At 37.3% G+C, this 14,974-nt stretch overlaps 1 protein-coding gene across 1 annotated transcript in view; it reads left to right on the top strand.

The window, feature by feature from the left end:
* Nucleotides 1-12,497, top strand: part of LOC123971540 (pleckstrin homology domain-containing family A member 3-like) — a 28,971-nt gene extending 16,474 nt beyond the window's left edge. The window contains exons 9-15 of the mRNA XM_046050423.1: nucleotides 2,253-2,369; nucleotides 2,476-2,625; nucleotides 3,362-3,483; nucleotides 4,444-4,548; nucleotides 5,762-5,805; nucleotides 7,552-7,646; nucleotides 8,873-12,497. Coding sequence (XP_045906379.1) covers nucleotides 2,253-2,369; nucleotides 2,476-2,625; nucleotides 3,362-3,483; nucleotides 4,444-4,548; nucleotides 5,762-5,805; nucleotides 7,552-7,646; nucleotides 8,873-8,982 — 743 coding nt within the window. The 3' untranslated portion in view covers nucleotides 8,983-12,497. The remainder of the gene's footprint in view (nucleotides 1-2,252; nucleotides 2,370-2,475; nucleotides 2,626-3,361; nucleotides 3,484-4,443; nucleotides 4,549-5,761; nucleotides 5,806-7,551; nucleotides 7,647-8,872) is intronic.
* The last annotated feature ends 2,477 nt before the right edge of the window (nucleotides 12,498-14,974 follow it).

Raw genomic sequence — 14,974 nt, 5'->3', positions numbered from 1 at the left:
GTGTCATATGATCTCTCTCGCGCTTAAAGATCTCAGTTATAATTATGCACCGAAATGGAAATAGGTCTAAAACAGCTGAGATGAAGCATTGTTTATTGGGTATTTGAGTATGTTTTGCTTTGTGATATTTTTCCTTTAGATGAAGATTCATTTAGATCAGAGGTTTTCAAGGTGTGAAGCGAGCTTCCTCGGCGAGGATCCTAACCGTTTCAGGGAAGGCTCAGTAAATGGAAGTGAAACAATATTACATAAGTTATCAAAAGGAAATCACATAAAACAGTGTGTGAAAATTTAAATAAACAGGGGTTTTACTTTAATCGGTCAGAGGCTAATAAAAATCTCACAAAAAAACTAAATAATGTAAAATATATGTATTTGGTGTAGTCTGAAGTTATGTCAAACAGCAATATTAGGTTGTGTATTTGGCTCTATTCTGCAGCGTCTATGGGATCAAATAAGATAATCATGATCTCATAGGCATCCAGGAATTGAATGAAACTAAGCAAGTAAACTAAGAGGGGTTGTAGGGGAGCCTTTTCCCAAGCTTTCTCACACTTTGAAAACCCCTGATTTCGATGCTTCACATTTTGTTTGCTCTGCTACAAAAGTTGGAAAATGCCACGCTAACGAGGGCTGGGCAATAAAACAAGAATGATAATTATTGCGATAGAATTTTCCTCAATAAAAATATATAAAATGTTTGATTTAATTCATTTAAGTCATGAAAGAATCAGCACTTCATTTTGTTGAGCACAAGGGAGTGAAAAAAGATTTGATCCTAATAGTTTAGAATTTTCTGCCTCAGATTTGTGAAGTGATCCTGTGTGTTTGTTCTGACCAGAAAGAAAAGTTTAAAACCACAATTACTCCTTCACTCAGGAGCAAAAATCTGCCTTTAAACTTGAAAGAAATAAAGATTTGACATTTATAGTGATAATTATCAATATAAAACTAGATACATAGAACTGTAGGACTGGCACATAATGTATAATATTAACATTTATAGTCATGATGTACAAATTTGTAGTCTGATTACAAACACGTTTCATTTACAGAATGAAACATATAGAATATTTAATCTTATTCTTGATGCATTATTCCTTTTGTCCAGATCACCAAGCCCCGTTTTCACCTCTTTGGAGGCTGTAAATGCTTTTGTTAAAGAAGCACTGCACTAATTTTACAGTTTACCTTGTGTTTATTTGAAGGGACGTAGTATTCATCCTGTGAAAACTGTTAACGTTTCCTGTAGCTTGGCTTCGTCAAGTCCGAGAACATGATGATGTTATCGTGGTTATCTCGGCTTCAGTTTAAAGTGTACACCTTTTTAACAAACTGGAGGTGTGGAGTTTGTAAAGACAATTTGCTTTTACCAGTCAGAGAGAATGTGACGAAAAGAAGAGAGCTTATTAGTTTTTTGGGTTTTTTTGTAATTTATGAACCTTTGAAGTCATTTTTCAAGTCAAAATGAAAAAGTAGTTTCTTCCAGGTTCTCCTCTGCTGCTTTTCTTTGATTTATGTGAGAATGATTTGACTGTCTGGGTTTTGAACAGTGAAACAAGATGTCATGTTTGGATTTAGTAGCATCTTTTAAATAATTTTCCGACATTTTATAGACTAAACAAGTGATCAGTTCTTTGAGAAAAGTGTGCAGAGTAATCGACAATGAAAATAGTAATTAGAAGCAACCATTAGATCCAGCATTTTTTGCAATATCAATTTTCATGCTTCGTGTGGTTTTGTAATGTTGCCCTGCTGCTGTTTAACTGCCCTGGTTGCGTTGTGCACTCTCTGTAGACTAGCGTATGTCCTAGTCTTTTATCATGTTTCTCGTTGTCTGTGTTTTATTATTATTATTATTATTATATTAAGATATTTTTTCCCTTTTGTTTCTTGATGTCTCTCTTGTGCCTGGTTTTAAGGTATGTTGTTGGTATTGTCTTGTTGTCCTGCGTCTTCTGTCTGTTGTTTATGTTATTTTATTTTATTTTAATCCTAGTACTGCCCTACAGGAGGCCTTTGTCTCCTGCCAGGCCGTTATTGTAAATGATAATCTGTTTTTAATTGACTTGCCTGGTAAAATAAAGGAATCCATTTTATTATCTGTTTCTCGTCAGTTTCCTTATGGTGCATTACTACATCGGTGGAGTACCTTATATTTAAAATGTACACTTTTGTTTTTTGAACAATAAAAACTCCAGATAAAGACACACATTTGTTTCTTAGGCTTTGAGTTTGTTTTCTGTCCTCAGGCTGGCAGCCGCGCTGGTTCGTCTTAGAGAACGGCGTCATCTCTTACTATGACAGCGAGGATGACGTTGGGAAAGGAAGCAAAGGATCCATCAAGATGTCCGTGTGTGACATTAAAGGTTAGACCGCCCCGGCAGATGGTTTTACTTCATGGTGCCTGTACTCAGTCATGGTGCTTTAAAGGTAAACACCTCCATCAAACACTGTTAATATTCTGTATTTCAGTTCATCCGTCAGATCCAACGCGCTTGGAGTTGATAATCCCCGGCGAGCAGCACTTCTACGTGCGAGCTGTGAACGCTGCAGAGAGACAGAGGTGGCTGGTGGCTTTAGGCTCATCCAAAGCTGGAACACTGGACAGTCACAAACACAGAGGTACACACAGCTTTTATATAAATCTGTCCGTCTGTGTTTCTTCTACTTTCTGAAGCTCTGTCTGGTGAAAGATAACTTTTAAACAAATTGACACACATTGTAAGACAGTTTGGCAAACGTTCACAAATATAGTTTGTTCTACTGTGAAAGTAATTTTTGCCCGAGCAGCTCATTATAATAATCAGGGGGAAAGAAACGGGTTCAGATTCCTTTATTTTTCATTGAGTACAACAAAAGCGCCGTCCTGTTAGTGCCAGTTCCACATAACAAATAAAACAAATATAACGACAAAATAAAATATATAAAGTTTAAGAAAAAAATAAGGTTCTAAATATACAAATAAATATTATAAAGTGTGTAAATTACTACATTTGTAAAACAATAGATATGAAACAATACAGTACCAACACTTATTGTTAACTGTTAGCTTGGATTAATCAATTGTGGCATACTGCACATTGTGTGTTAAAGTGGTAGTTAATCATAACTTTTTGTGTGTACTTTTTCGTATTGAGTGAAAAAATAAATAAAACACTTACCTGTAGACTACTAAGACCACTTCATGACATGAAAATTCAGAAAAAAACGTACCGATAAATGGAAGGCGGTAAGACATTTATTGTGAAAAATCAACAGGAAGTGTCCAGTTAGGGGTGATGCATGCACATTATTTAAGCCATTATATTTCTGACTGTAGATTTAGCTCTTTGTGATGTGTGTGTGTGTGTGTCACCAGGACCAGACTGTCTGAAGACAAAGATGTCTGAACTTCGTCTGTACTGTGACCTCCTCGTCCAGCAGGTCCACACCATCCAATCGCAGCACACCGCCGACACAGAGGCCACGCCCATCTCTGAGGTAACGCTTCTTCTTTTCCCCTCAGATTCATTTTAAGTGACATTTTTCTTGAGGTTTTCATTTTTATTTTCTTTTCACAATTAAGAAACATACTCCACTTTTTATTTTATAGCAGGGCAACAACATGATCAAGTGTCTGTACAAGAGATAATGTTTATCAAGGAGGGGTTTGTACCATCAAATAATTAAACCTGAAAGTGTAACTTCAGTATTTTTCAACCTGGACCCTATTTTCCCATTTTCCAAAGTGTCTGTGAATAATGGAGACAACTTTTTTTGAAACTTTTCCAGTGTTTAACAGAGATGCGACGTCAAAGTACGTCCACTAAAGTGCTTGGCTTTTAGGCACAGGCTCAGATTATTGTTTCAAGCGATTATTATGGCTGTGATCCCTACAGAGATAAGACATTTTTAAGATCCTTTTTGTTTAACAAACATATTAATCTCCTCAAAGCCACCTGACTCCCTTTACAAAAATGGACCTTTTGGGTTACCGCCGCCGTGATCTGTGAGTTTGTTACTGTGTGACTTTGGTGTTTTTAACCATTTAAAACACCAAAGTCACACATGAACACAAACAAACTAATTGACCGAGGCAGCGGTAGTCCAGCAATTCCCGTGTTTTGCAAGGTAAAATTACAGTTTTTATCAGTGGAGTCTGGTGGCTTTGACGAGAGCAATATAGTGACTGTTTGTGGTTACACAAAAAAGAACCTACTGTTTAAAAAAAGGTCTATCTCTGTATGGATCCTTTCCATAATGTTGTCAGACACTTGTAATAACAATTTGAGCCTGTCGGGATTAAAAACAAGCACTTTTGTGATGTCACAAAAACATGGGGAAAACATGTGTCCATTGTGTCTTTAAGAGGACTTCTTCTAACACTTATTAAGTGTGACTGATGCAGTTACAACTAGACAACTATTATTATTCTCTCTCTCTCTCTCTCTCTCTCTGCAGGCCTCTCTCCTCAGTGCAACATGTGCAACTTTCATCAGGACTTTGGAGGAGTGTATGACCCTGGCAAACCAGAGTTTGACCCCTGACCTCCGTCCGCCTGAAAGGGTAATTACACTGTCTCCAGCTAATTCCAGTATAAAACATCTACAGAACTGTGTTTTGGTAACATTGAAAGAAGAAACACACCAACAGATATTCAGTGTGGTAAAAAAAAACAAAAAAAAAAACACAAGATCCTGTTGAAATGCACTAAATATTTTTTATTGTTGTTTTAAACATAGTTGAACTTTTGCTAAATGTTTAACCCTGAACGTCAGTGCTTTGTCTCAGTATAGTTCAGTTTCCAGTAGTGAAATGTTTTGAGGTACTTGTTCTTAATTGAGTATTTCCATTTGTTACTTTATACTTCTACTCCATTACATTTTGAACCTTACAATACTAGTTACTATTTACATAATGTAGTAATTTAATAGACATTATTCTGAAATGGGCCATTGTGCTTAATGAGTACTTTTACTTTTGGTACTTTAAGTATATTTTAATGCCAATACTTATGTAGTTTTACTAAATGCAGGACTTTTACTTTTACTTACCGAGTGTTGCTACTTTTACTTAAGTAAAATTCTAATTAAGAGATCAACATTTGTGTTGATGATGATAAATTGGCCGATTTTCGTTTTTCAACATAAACATTACTGATAACTTGTTTATTAGAGAATTGTGACCAATATAGATGCCATATGTGTTTTTATTATGTGTTTTTATTTGCACCAACTGCTTCAGTCCGTTGTTCGCGGTGGTGGCTGCACACAGTGTGAAAGACACATTTATACAGACCTGAAAACTTAACCAAACTGTTCAATCACAGTAAACACAGATTTAATTTGTTTCCAGCTACGCTTCTGTTTATTATTTCTTTGTAATTTTTTTTCCCCATACCACTGTGCACATTATGTTACGCTCTGCTTACCATCAGTCACCTGACGCCTGCAGGCTGATACAGGGGGCTCTGCAAGAAAACAATCCCAACAAAGAAAATCCAATTAAATATATATATGCATTGTAAAATGGTTGGAGGAAATAAATTAGATGAAAATTGGTTGCAAGTCTTTGAGACATTATATTGTACTCTGTTATTGGTAGTAGACACTCAGATATTTAGAAGAAACAAAAGTTTAAGGAGGGGAGGCGACATTAGTGACCTTTTTTTTCTTGTAGCTGATGCACACATCGTTTGTACCCCTTCTTTTTTATTACATGCAGATATTTTTTTTCATTGCAAAACTGAAACAAGTAATTTCTATGTCTGTCCGCCCAGATGAAGAGGTCAATCAGTCACCCTGGAACATACAGCTTTGACAGGTGAGTTAAACGCGTGTGGACATTTTATTAACTAGCCTCCCTCCTCCTCGTTGTAGTAATAATAATATTAGTAATAATAACTTTATTTGTGTGTCAAAGATGCAGCACAAAGTACTTGTTAAGCAAAAAACAATTTTACAATAAAAAAACTATATAAATACACAAAGAATAAAAATCACTGCAAATAAAAAGCCGGATTAAAAATGTACTTACTGTTGAACCCGGTTTATTTAAACTTTAGATCAACAATAGGAACAGAAAACAGACATAATTTGGCTGCTTGGATGTCATGTTCTCTGAATTCATGAATTAATATTAACTACGGCCTCCAGGAGGCGGCATTGCAACGCCTTAAATACTCCAGAGGTCTGTCTTAAAGGAGACCTTTTATACTGCATTTCCGTGGTTCTGTGACTCCTGTATGTTAGCTTTGCATGATTTAAATTAAAAAATTAAATAAAATAATTTCTGTCTTGTATTTGGCCCACAACGATTTCTTTTAAATATGCTTACCTCATTATTTGAAGCTTTGGCCATGTGTAACATGAACATCTGACATTGTAACGAAAATATGGAAAAACGTCAGTTGCTCATATGTACAATATAACACATTTTACTTGCTGTCATCATTCCACCTGTTCATTCAGGCCATTAAACGGTGCCTTACTAAATCAATTTCATTGTTAATTGTTAATAACAGGCTTCAGCCATCTTTGTAAATTTGGAAAATATTCAACTTGATTTAATTGACAATGAAATCCCCTTTTTGTGTCAGTGTCGCTCCACTAAAGCTTGGTAAGTAAACGCTGTCCATGGAACCAAAAACTAGGAATTGTTCTAGAAAGGCTGCAACCTTGAAAGATATCCACTTGATCAGATTAACTCAAGAGTTCTGAAGCCTCATTTTAACTTCACATAAAGACATGTTTGTACAGCAAGGTAAACCTGTTCATGTTGACACCTGGCTTTTTCTATAAGACAGGACTTGAAAAGTTGTGAACGCTTCCTTTTAAACAAGTTACTAATGGAAAGGATTATTCACAAGAACTAAATGTGTTTTTCATTAGTTTTAGTTTCAGGAAAAATCTTTTGTGGTTACATGTTGGATTTTCTGGAAAGCCACGACATTATAGTGTCGCGAACAAGACAGAAAAGTAACGTTTTCATTGACATTTACAACCAAACTGTGATAACTGCTCTTGTTTGGGCCGATTCTTCATGAGCTGCAGATAAAGGCGAGCTGTCAAGGTCAGGTGAACGAGAAACATTGTAGTTTCTTTGATTCCTCTACCTCAAAATGACCTTGTGAACCCAAAATGTGACGAATAAAAGGACAGCAAGGATCCAAAACTGCTCCTCTTCTTACCTTTTTTTAGTTTTATAGGACTTTTAGCAAGCCTAGACCGTATATAAACATCGCAACTCTTTCTATTTATCACTGATAAGTTTTTATCTCTTTGAGGGAGGATGACTTTTATATCATCTCAGCCTTTACCTGCAAAATTTAAATGAATATATTATCTATATAGGAGGAAGACATCAGGGAAAATAAATGTGATCTCAGTCGCAGAATAAGGGTGTTCATATATATATTTAAATAAAAGGGTTAGGGGATGCTATTAGGACACAGCTGGCAATATGTTTCTCTCTTTGTGTTTTCATTATGTATTTTGAATTAAGAATGTCGAACGAGGTGAGAAAGTTTCCTGTTTGAGCTTTTATCATTCTTTTGTTTTTTCCGCTCAGGTCAGGTGTGCTTAAGGAGTACTTAAGTGGAGGTCAGAGGTCAACTCAGCGCAGGAACCGGACGTGCTCCGACAGCTCTGTTTATGATACTGAACGTAAGTTAGACACACTGCGCTAAAATCAAACTTTATTCTTAATAATTTCCTAGTAAGTTTCCTGTAGAGGACATTTAGTATGAAATATGGGGAAATAAACACATTGTTGGGAACGTTTACGTACTCACGAGTTCTAAAGAAAGATTCAGGAAGTATGAAAATTCTTGGCCGAAGCCGAAACCGAATATAATGAAAAAATTTGCAATTGTCAATTTGTACATTGAAATTTTTGTCCATTTATTTTGCCTTTTGTTACCATTGCATAAATTAAATAGTAAATAAATTAAATAATGTGGTTTTTACTCAGCGTTTCCCACAGGATTGGAAAGACTATGGTGGGTAAAGTAAATTACATGTGTCCATTTACTTTTAATGGAAACATGTAATAGGTTTTATACTTTCTGTGAATATAATCCAATTAATCTTATTAATCATCCTGTATAGACACCTTATTTTGAAAACCGGACGTTGTCACATGTGTTTCCTCCTCGCGCTAAATTCATCAAGTCCGACCGAGTTTGATAAATAATGTCATGTGTGGTTCTCGTACTGCGTAACATGAAGACTTCACAGCTTCTCTTCAGGCAGGACTCTCATACGGCAACACTTGTCTTTGTAAAGAGACAAGCTGACAGGATAAAGTCGCTTAACCTGCCTGTCAACTCGCTCTGGTCCGTTTCAGTTTCAGATTGACAGAAACACTCAAAGCGGGTCAGTGCGTTTTTTTTGCCTTTTCTAAGAAGTCGTTGACTTGCATCGATAGTCCAGAAAAGAAGCAATTTTGGTCAAAAGTCGAATGTAACTACTACGTACATTTACTCAAGAGCTGTACTTACTGTAAGTAAAATACATAAACAAAACACAGAAGTATTTGCCATTTTATGATACTTTATAATTCCACTCCACCACTATTAAGAGGGAAAGATTTTACACTTTGAATTCCCTGGTTGCTGAAATGTGCTATACAAATAACCTTCCCTTAACCTTCATGTAAATTAATCAGTAATAATATCCCAATACTGAATTTATACTAAATGAAATACTCACTTCATTTTGATGCTTTGAGTATATTTTGCTTATTATGTACTTTTACTTTTTGATTTTAACTCCCTGGATTGGCACATCCCATACACTGAACCTCGACTACTTCTGTGTGGCGCTTCCTGACTAGAGACAGCTCACCTGTGAAAGTTGACGTGTATATTTACTCCCCGTGTGTTCTCCAGGCGTGTTGCCGAGCCTCAACGGCGACTCGTCCTCCATTCCTGAGGAGAGAGGAGGCAGTGTGAGCCCAAAGACCACACCCACTGACACAGACACCGACCTGTCCATCTGAAGACCTGACGTCCACCCGAACCTGCTGCCCTCTGCGAGATGTCAGTGACTGTGACCGCATCCGGTCAAAATATTGACGCCGTCTTCATTAAACCAAGGATTTGACGGAGTTGACTGACTTTTGACCTCCTCCAGGATTGTCCTTCTTGTGCTTATTTTTTATTTTTTTTTCTTCTTCTTTCTGTCAGCTGATTGCCAAACACATGCACTTTGGAGTCGTAATGAATTTTTCCTTAACTGAGGCCGTCTTTAAGTGTTTCAGCTGCACAGTACGCACTGGACAGACAGCCGGAAAGAGACATCTGACAGCTGTGAGTATAAAATATATGAAGCTTTAAAGCCTTGAGATGCGAGGACATTCAATCTATGGACACACTCTCGATGGAGTTTAGAAGAATCGTGACCTGAAGCTCAAAGAATCAGTGAATGAAAACTGCACTTACAGCAATTAACCTGGACTTTCTTGGTGGGAAGCAGGTGAGGACTATGTTTGCTCCCTGGCATGAATACGAATAACTGTGAATTCTTGTATTCTGGACAGCTTAGATGCCGGGGTTCACTACTGTACCTGAGAATGTGCAGGAAATGTTGAATTCAGGACGTCATGTTGTCCTCTGATGTTTGGCGTTTTGATGGGGTGTTGAAATCCTCCAAACGTAGAACAAATTCATCTTCTAGCACAGTTTTTTCTGCCTTTTCCACATACTCAAGATACTTGCCTAACCTTTTCTTTCCTTGGAAACTTGCCAAGCATCTTCTTGCTTTCTTCTTCCAGGCCTCCATAATTGTGCTTGTCTGCTGAAAGCAAAGGTAAAAAAAGAAGTAGTCCGTCCCTTCTTCCTGCCAGCTTCTTTGTCTTTCGAGGTCTTCAGTAGCGAGGTCTGATATAGCTGAGGATGAAACCAGACTGATGAACGGCGTCTCTGCGAGGTCCTGAAGCCAGTTATCTCTGTCACCGTACACACAGAGAGACGAAATGCCATGAAGTTTGCACAAATGTGCCTGGTTGTTTTCTGCCTCCACTCCACCGTCAAGTCAGATCATGTGAACGGAGTCTCAAAATTACAGATGGGCCTGAATGTGTGTAAGTGACTGTCGGTAAATGTTTGTATCTTGCCTAATGGTGATTAATTCCAGCCCAACGTGACCCTGAAAAGAAAAGCAAGGTACGGTGGCCCTGAGAGATCAACACTGATCTGTCTTCTCTGTCTCACTCCCTTCGCAGTACGTTGAGCTCTCAGACGCCGCCGTGAGTTAAATGCATAAATGAAGGATCATGGATGATGACTGAAGTTCACCAGTGAGTTCAGATGATGCCTTTTGCACACATTTGTTTTCTTTCCCTGTCAATTGATGCACTTTTCTCTGCCAAAGCAAACAACTTAGCAATCTTGTGCTACGTCTGAGTCTGCTTCTACTTGTGCGTTAGTGTAGTGCAGATCCTAAAGTGGATCAGCGTTCAGCTCTAAAACCTGTAGGTAGTCCCATATTCTGGGGTTGCTACAGAACAAATCAGTCTCTAGGTAAAGTATTATGACTCTATTAGTGATTTTAATGATTAGCTTGCAGCAGTCAGTCAGAAGCTGAGATTAGTGAGTCGTATTTCCTGTCTTGTTAAATGACCTCTTACGTCTGCACATCGTTGTCTTGTCACATGCTTTGCTGTTTGAACACATGCAAAAGACGTCATCTGAACAAACCGATGTAAACAATCGTCCACGGTGACTAATATGGACTACGTTTCCTGGTGGATTCTTTCTGTTTTGGGGAGAGAGGCGTACTGTGGTACGCTGCAAAATGAGAATATAATCATAATATGTGGCAACACTGAACAGGGCAGATCTTCACAAATGTCAGCTTTGGCCAAAAACAAGTTTTAGGTAATTACAAACGTACTATAACATCAAAGACACTTTATTATTAAATTTTAAAAGGGGAATCATCGTGTCCGAACAGACTGGCCACATCTGTTGTATCCTAAACTTCCTAAAAGTAAGAAGATTTTTTAAATGTCGAATCTCTCCACCAATCAGGTATGTTCCCTTCACATTCAAACAGTTGTTAGAGAGCAAAAATAAAAAGGAACTGCAGTAACGTTTTGCCAATATACATGTGTAAATGTGGTTGTTTTGCACTTTAAAGTTAAAGACAATGTCCTTTTTTATCTTCTGAGAAAAGGATTATAGTGATGAAGGTACTGTGGTGGAGAACAGTGATGATGATTGTGAAAACTCACATTAAAGGTGGGGTATGTGGTTCTTACCCAGTGCGCGTTCGCCAAATATTTCCTCGCGGTCTGCTAGCCGTCAGTTCTGCATGTGCGCTGAAATAAATCCGGTGTTTGTACACAGCTGCGAGTCTGTAAATGAGAAACAAACAAAGTAGCTCCGGCCATGATGTGCGTGTCAGGTAACGTTAAGTGAGTTGTGAGTAGCAGGTGACTAGCATGGAGTTGGATTTCTCCAGAATCGCTTATCCCACCTCTAATGTTAAAAATAATATAAAGATATATCATTGTTCCTAGTCAGTGTCTTATTTTTGGAAGGAAGTTTTGGAGTTGCAGCAGCCTTATTGTATACCAGTAAACAGTATGTAAACATACAAGACTTCCTTCTTCTATTTTACCAAAATGTGTGTTCAGTATCTGTTTCGTTTTTCCTTTCATCCTTTTCTTTTTTCTAAATACTGTGAAGAAGTGTTTCTCTTGCAGATTATTTTATTTGACTTAAACACAACGTGGATTTTGTAGTTCAAGCACTTACAGGAGCTTCAAATTAATTAATTGATGAACAAAAATCTATTGAAAAATAATACAAGAAAACACAGAGAGAATAGATCAAATATGCAACTTGCTGTAAGATTCATCCCAAAATAAATTAACTAAAAGAAAATGAAGGTTAGCCAGTGTTTTGGCAGTTCATTGTGATTTAATCTTGGACAGATTGTCTCTTAAAAAGGAGTAGGACATTTGGGAAATACGCTTATTTGCTTTCTTGCCAAGAGTTATAAGATTCACACCTCTCTCATGTTTGTCCGGTAATTCATCTGTAATCTGTATGGTTTTGTAAGGATCAAATAAACAAGATATAAAGTGTTAATTATTGATCTTTAGAAGTGCCGGTAACCTTTTGCGCAGAGCCAGGCTAGCAGTTTCCCCTCGTTTCTATTCTTGATGTTAAGCTAACTGTCTGCTGGCTCTAGCTTCATATTTACAGTGCAGATAGGAGTGAGAGTGGTGTAAATCTTCTCATCTAATAAAGTGTGTAAGCTTATTTGCCAAAATGTCAAGCTATTGCCTTGAAGCTCTGGTCGACACAAACGGCTGTGCTTCTTGTTTAGAGGAGAAACTGCTGCTTTTATGACTGAATCATATTTTCTGTTATTAATGACAGCCTGTTCAGTTTGTGGACAAACCAGCGGAGAGATTTTCATGCCTTAAGTGTCTCTGCACGAAGTTAACGTGTGTGGTTGTATCAGACTTTTCATTGTCTAAATAAAAAATATTTTAAACTGAAATGAATTTAAGGCTGTTGTTTATTTAAGAGCTTTAGAGCTATTCTGTGTGTATGGAGGGTAAATAAAACTAATAAAATAAGACCCTGTACGCAGGATAAGCGGATGATGATGGATGGAAAATAAGTTTGTTTAGTTGTTGGGGGTTTATGGAGCGGCATGAAGGATCTTCCTGCTGTGTGTTTACAGAGGGTGTGCGTGTATGTGTCTTATTTGTGATCTATGTAACCCACTGTGTGCTCTCACAACAACGGACATAAGAAGAGACACGCAAACTCACCTGGGCGTGAACGCTCTTTTACATGAACAAATGCAGGTCAACACGACCCGTCGAGCTGCATCCCAGGACCTGATGAGGAGAACGTACAAGTAAGTACACCTTTTCTGATAAATAAATAATTTTCAGTTGACAGTAGCTTAACAGTGGAGTCATATCCTCCAGACTATTTATCTCATAGTAGATATCAGACATTATATAAAGAGTTAAGGTTATAAAAAGGGAGTTGAACGTGGTGTTCCAGTTCAAAAATAAATATTTGGGTGAAGAAAAGCAGCATTGGAAGCTGGAACCAGAGAGGCATATTTTTGTCTGGTTTTGCTACAAAATGACCAAAACAATTAATCGATTATAAAAAATTAGTTGATGAATGTTTTTTCTGTCAGCTCTACAATTGTTTCAACTCCATGAACATGTAGTGGATGTACATGTATTTGTGGGACAGTGACACTTCTAATTTAAGTGCCAAGCATTAAAATAATAAATAATAATCTTGGGTTTTCCCCCCATATTTTATATGATGAAATGAACATGCAGACTTATGTGTTAGTGTGATGTAATTGTTGTAAATGCAGATTAAATTTAAAACTATTTAGGAAAACGTTTTGCAGTGATGTAGAGATTATTTATAATGAAACAGTTACAACCACCTCATAAGTTGATCAAAATAATAGTGATAAAGTCTGTTACATTTTGTCACTGTCTATTTAAATCCATGCATCTTCAAATTAGTTCTTTTGAACTAATTTCCATTTGGTGTCTTTATCAATTCACTAAATGACTGACTAAATAGTGATTTTTAAACCTGCAGTGTTCATTTGTACTGGGAGCCACAAATGAAAGACAATCTCCTGTTGCTTAGGTTTTTTTTCAACCTGTCCTTGCAATTTGTTCTCCCTTGCTTGTGTTTTAAGAGGTGATTCATAAAACTTTTTCCCTTGCCAGTAGGGCAGGGATCAATGCAGCAAAGAAGGTGGAATAATGAGTGGAGGAATCGGTCAGGAGGCCCCACTGGAGGCTCCACTGAGGACCAGAATGAGGACAGTCTGAACCAATCAAAGGTATGATTTTATACTTCATATGAGTTACAGTCTTTTTACAAAAAAATAAAATCCTCTTCTATTACTACAACCTCTCCATAACGCTGTCTGGGGAAGCACAAAGAGGTCATTTGGTTAAATAAATGACTGACCTGACTGTTGAGGCCTCAAATCAGAATCAGCTGCACTTTAAAAAGTATTTTTTCACACAAAGAGGACTGAAAGAATTGTGTTAAGAACAGATCTCACAGCCAGTATGGACAGCAGAAAGCAATTTAAGCGACCAAAATGTGTTTCCATGTACATATGGACATGTGAGCATTGTTTTAAGATAGACCTGGACAAGTGTGTGGTGCTCTACTTCTGCATGTAGGGTGCTATTGTTTTTTTTTTACCTGTTGCTGGCCCTGAAAGGTTCATTGCTCTCGTCTACCAAAGAACTACTGAGGCAAGACCTCACTTTACATCTTAAATTGGGTCAAAACAGGTCAAGAAGTATGTCAGACTTCAGCTGGGGCTTCTGTAAACAGTACAATAATGTTTACCCAGAGCAAAGGCATTTAATTAGTTAATTTAATCCATTAACTAACAAAACAAATACCAACCTTACTGACTGATCAAACAGCTGTAAGTGTTGTCGGTACCTCTTCATCTAACCAGGAGTAACTTCAAACAGGAGCTGTAGGAGGGCGGATAAAAAAAGTTAGATGCCTGTTAGAACGTGCAAAACACTCACAAGTATGTTACACAGGAGCTAAAAAAAACACAACACTGAAATCTTTTTAAAAAGTGATCTTCCTCCTCAAGTCAGCTGAATGACCAAACTAGAGGTGCAGCTTGTTTGAAGGCAGAGACCATAATGATTTGACCGTGCATGCAGGACTATAATGTCACAGAGGTCAGTGTGGTTTTAGGTCGTAGATGAAACACGAGCTTTGGCTGACTTTGGTTCAAATGCTAGTTAATTAGCAGAAATATATATTGGAACTTTAATTTTTCTAATTTGGCAATCATTTAAGTCATTGTTCATGTAAAACATTTCCTGGTTGTAGTTTCACAAATGTGAAGATTTGCTGCTTTTCCTTTTGATTATTTTTGTGTATTTTTAATTATTTTAACGTTTGGACTGACAAAACAAAGCTTTGTGAAGGTGTCACATTAGG

The sequence above is a fragment of the Micropterus dolomieu genome, linkage group LG05 (assembly GCF_021292245.1).
Source record: "Micropterus dolomieu isolate WLL.071019.BEF.003 ecotype Adirondacks linkage group LG05, ASM2129224v1, whole genome shotgun sequence".
Lineage (NCBI taxonomy): Eukaryota > Metazoa > Chordata > Actinopteri > Centrarchiformes > Centrarchidae > Micropterus > Micropterus dolomieu.
This window is presented reverse-complemented; position numbering and strand designations above follow the sequence as displayed.